This window comes from Papilio polytes, unplaced genomic scaffold, assembly GCF_000836215.1.
Source record: "Papilio polytes unplaced genomic scaffold, Ppol_1.0 DF824180.1, whole genome shotgun sequence".
In the NCBI taxonomy this organism is placed as follows: domain Eukaryota; kingdom Metazoa; phylum Arthropoda; class Insecta; order Lepidoptera; family Papilionidae; genus Papilio; species Papilio polytes.
In genome coordinates, this window is record NW_013525024.1 from 1,486,796 (window position 1) to 1,491,726 (window position 4,931).

The 4,931-nt window shown below is 38.7% G+C and overlaps 1 protein-coding gene across 1 annotated transcript in view; it reads right to left on the bottom strand.

The window, feature by feature from the left end:
- Window positions 1-4,400, bottom strand: part of LOC106110999 (glypican-5) — a 69,856-nt gene extending 65,456 nt beyond the window's left edge. The window contains exon 1 of the mRNA XM_013292968.1: window positions 4,073-4,400. Within this exon, the coding sequence (XP_013148422.1) occupies window positions 4,073-4,205 (133 nt within the window). The 5' untranslated portion in view covers window positions 4,206-4,400. The remainder of the gene's footprint in view (window positions 1-4,072) is intronic.
- Between the last annotated feature and the right edge of the window lie 531 nt (window positions 4,401-4,931).

The window sequence follows — 4,931 nt, forward strand, 5'->3', positions numbered from 1 at the left end:
GACAGGTAACACCGCGTCCTCCATTCAGTTCCCGGAGCGAGCTCGGAAAATCCCTCGTTATTACGAGAATATGTCGTCTTGTAGTCAGGATTTTAAAATCATGAACGTGCCAAGTTTTCACTTTCTATCTGCATTTAGATTTTAGTTAAATATTGTAATAAAAAAAATTACAAAATATAAAATAATATACAAGTAATTAAAAAGTCCTAAAAGAAAGAATCGTTTGTAAAATGTACTAAGACCGGTCAAGAGATCATGAACCTGAAAGATAACCCGGCGATATGGACGCGGCGTCTAACGCGCGCTCGCCAAACTGGAGAATTATCAGCACCTCTTATCTGCTGTTAATTAATACTGCCCAGCAAATGGATCGGTCGAATTCTATCGGTAACACGGACATTGATCTAACTGCGGTGTTTAATCAAATTCCGGTGGGAATGCCACGAGTTAACCGAGTTTAACCAACGCTTATTGAACACTGCAAGTTCACCGCAAAATTTTGTTATCTATTCCAATGATATTAACAGTTACTTGGTTCTGGTATATTCCTAGCTAAGCAATAGTAGAGTCATTCGTATACGATAAATCTGTAAAAGAATGCATATAGTCTCTGCCTTAAACATTTTGACCCTCACAATAAGGAATGTATAATGTACAACCAAATTTCTCTAAAGATTGTAAAAAATTAAAAACAAAGTGTCGGGTATGTCGCGGTACCTGCCTCCGCGCAGGTAGAGCCGGCCACAATGGCATTCCAGCATCCGAAATGAATCAAAATTCGACCGACGACCGCCGATGACTAACGCACCCCGCGGCCTGCTCCTCGGGGCCGGACCCAACTGATAAATTACAATAATAATACCCATCTCTATTGTTATTATTAGGGATGTTTTCATTAGTGCGTGGCGTTCGGCGCTGCGCAGGTGAACGCAGCTGAGCGGAGCGGCGCTGTCTACCCTACGATTGGTCAGTCCCGCGCCTCGACTTTACGAAGCCGTTTGATACACATTATCGAAATGAGCGTAATAAATTGTTCAAATGTTTCTCTCCGTCGATTATAGATAAAACCACTTTTTCATCGGCGCTCGGAGTCGCCTCGCTCGCCCTAAATGCCGTTTATGGATAGTCCGAGCGTGTTTATTGGAGTGCGCCAACTAGTCCTCCCCACTTAACGACTGGTTCCATTATTTGTCCGCGGAGCGGCGACCTCCCGCGCCGACAGGAACAATGAAAGTGAGAGAGGGCAGGAATGCGTACAGGGGTAGAGGGGCAGCAGGGGCGGGAGGTACGGTTCCCGGTTCCCAGGCGAGGAATGCCAGCGCGAGCAACAAAGCCTGCCCGCCGCCATTCACCCCGCATCACCCCGCGTCACCCCGCCGTGCCGCACCGCCCGCCGCTCTAGCGGTTCTTTACTCAGTAATTTTTCGTGACTTTCCCCGAAAGTAACGATTACGATTGCGTGAATTGAAAAACGATATTCGATATTCAATTCATTGGACATTTGCATGATTTATTAGGTTTTGTAGAATCTTATAAAACTCTTTGTTATGTCTACTTCAATAAAAACGGTATGATAGTGAGGTTGATACGAGTTAGAACTCGAGCCCGGTACAATATGCAATAACGATGTGTTTCCTTCCATTCATTCAGCACGAGCACGACTCAAGGTCCAGGTCGAATGTCGCGTAGTAACTACCATTACAACGACAGCGCACCGCTTTTCGTGCATTATGTATTTGGAACATTGAAAACGATGAAAATTGTTTTTGAGTCATTGTGACAGACCTGACTTTTCCGTGCTTACGTTAGCATGTTTAAATAAATAACTAACAATACGTTATAAAATATCTAACATTTTAAAAATAGGTACCACAAGTTCCTTTCCATTTATTTTAACATAACATCATTAAAGTTAAATTCAAAGTTTAAAAAAATAGAAAAGTAAGGGTGTACTACATTATCTATGATATGGGTCATTAAAACGTATAAATATGCGATATACGAGCTCTACTTAAAATTCTAAAGTAGCTTATAACTTATTACAAACTGCTCAACGGAGCGAAGAAAGTTCGAGATAGCTCCCTAATTAAAATTTAAGGGTAACTGGCACTTATCTCATAATTAGGCAATATTCTCATGATAAATGTTCTCCTTTCAATGTGTCTAATAATTCTAAAATAATATCTGACTAACTCTACGCTTTTAGAACAAGCCCTTTCCTATTGAAACATATGCAATAAAGTCAGAAAAAAGATAGCATTTACTATAGAATAACAATACAAATTCAGTATATCCTAAATATGTACTGAATAATGACGTATGTTGCAATAAATTATCACACGGATTTATTAAATGAACTGGCATACTTGTTGCTAAAGACATAAAAGTTACAATAATAAAATATTAACAAGTTCAACGACCTATCTAAATGAGCGCACAGCAAAAACAATACAATAGAAACGTAATCAGTAACACGACCCCAAAGACGTCATGCGGTAATTTCCAAACTAGAAAACTTATTTTACTTAACTAATACTCATGTTTATTTGATTGTTATAGTTTACTATAAAAAGAAGTATAGAAATGAGTTTAATTCAGGATCTGTTACCAAAAGTACTTTATAGTACCACTAGCTTTCGTCCGCAACTGCTTTCGTGTGGAATTAAAAAAACAAATAGCCTATGTGTTCTTCCAGACTATAATCAACATACCAAATTTCATCGAAACTCATTCAGCCGTTTAGGCAACAAACTCTAACAAACATCCATCCATCTAAACTTTCGCATTTATTATTAGTATGATTGTGAAGAGATAAAGACTGTTCCAACGCGCGATAAAGGCGATGCTATGCAAAATTAAATATTTCTCAAACTTAACCATCAATATCTTCAAAATAAGATATACTCTATCAATCAAGAATCGAATATCAACAACTCAAAGATCTTTATTTAGCCTAACTGAATAATTGTATTATTAATTGTGTGTACAATGTAATTAGATTACAAAGTGGTAGTGTAAGTGCACAGAGCACGTGCAGCAGACCAGCTGACAGGGCGACCGGCGCGTGCGTCGACATCCGATACCGCGCTGTGCTCGGCACACCACTAGACATACGACACCGGTAAAGGCTTCACCACATTAGGGTACAAACACACTAAAATAACAAAATAGCCTATATGTAGTCGATAGATTAAAACCAATGGAAAAAGTTGACAATCAAATCTATGCTCACTATACAAAACATAATCATAGATGTGTAGTACAACTAACCATTCGTACTTAAAGGTATGACATCTATTACGTTACATCAATAGTAATAGACTCCTGAACTAAAATACCATCGCATACAAAGTATAATACTTTAAGTGTGGCTGTACAATTGACAAAACTTAAAACAGTTTACTCGAAACCGGTACATTATAATTTTACAATCTCAAAAGCTTTCCATGTCCTTTTTAATGTTTATACAGGCCGGAGAAAATAACAAATATTAACTTTGTGTACGTGACATTATATCACACATTTAAGTCAGTGGAATGTGATAAGTCCCGGCGAGAGCAACAACAATGTGTATCGTATAAATAAAGGTCTCTGATAAGCCCTAGACGCTCGTAAACATTGCCCCTATATAAATACCAGAATGTTTGTGCCCAAGTTTTATGGAAGACAAATTAAATTCATGCTCTTGATAAACTGCTGTTTCAATCCAATCCAGAAAGTTATAGTACGGAAACCTTCAAAATCCATTTAATAAAGGACACAATATTTCCTAATTTTTATATGAATGAAGCTTAATGTTTAAAGCAGTTGCTTCTCAACATATTAAAATGATTGTCAGTTAATTATTTAATTAAAAGATAACAATTAATTTGAAGGAAATAATGTTTGTTTTGAAACAATTATGCTGATAACCTTTTATTAACGTTCTGCCAACAAACTCAAATCAAGTTATTTTGTTTATTTCACTGAGATAAGATTAGTCCAGGAAAAAGTTTTCTGGAAAAGTTTTGTTACAGACTTCTCTCAAGGAATATTTCTATCATAAACCAAACTCTAAAGACATTGTAAGCACCTGGTCCATCATTATCATCAGCTGAGAGGTTGTGCCTCGCAAAGTACTCCTGTGGGCGCAGGCAGGACGCGGCGGCGGCGTCCCCGGAGCCCGCGCACACCAGCAGCCCTACCAACACTAACGCACACTTCATCTTCACTACGTCACACAGATAGACAAATAAAAATGTGTTTTTTTTTATTTTTTAAATTTCGAACTTTTTTGTTGTCTTGAACACTCGCGAGCGCGCGTTCGTGTTACCGACCAGTGAGAGACGCGCGTGCACCCTCATCGGTGCGCCTGCCCGAACTGACGGCCGCGAAGCAGGCGACGGTCCAACAGCGGGAAACGACTACAGTCCGACGTTTTAAATTAGTGACTGAAATAAATTAATAGAAGCCGACGAATTCTTTGAAGTGGTCATGTTGATTTGCCGAATTGATTGATTTCGCGGCAACTATCCACGACTATGCAATTCACAATCCTTGAAACGTATCAATTATTTAAATCGCACGTAGTTGCATTGCAAATTATTCACAAATATCAATAAAATACGTCATACCCAAAAAGTTTAAAAAATCAACAGAAATACATTTGTCTCCTATAAAAATCCATTTAATATCATTTTTATATTTTTTATGACATATTACCCTTAAAGTTATTAGATAACATAGAGAAACATGTTGCTTTACGATTAAACTAGGCAACATCAGTAGCAGAATGTAATGTGTCTGTTAGTGGCAGCCCTATGAAGCGGTGAGCGTGTATGCGACAGTCGTGCGCGCGCAGTGTATCGAGCGCGCGGCTCAGCCGACTCCAGCCGGCACGACACTTCACCACCAGGCCTATAGGGCTTAGACATTCGACAATTTTACACTTT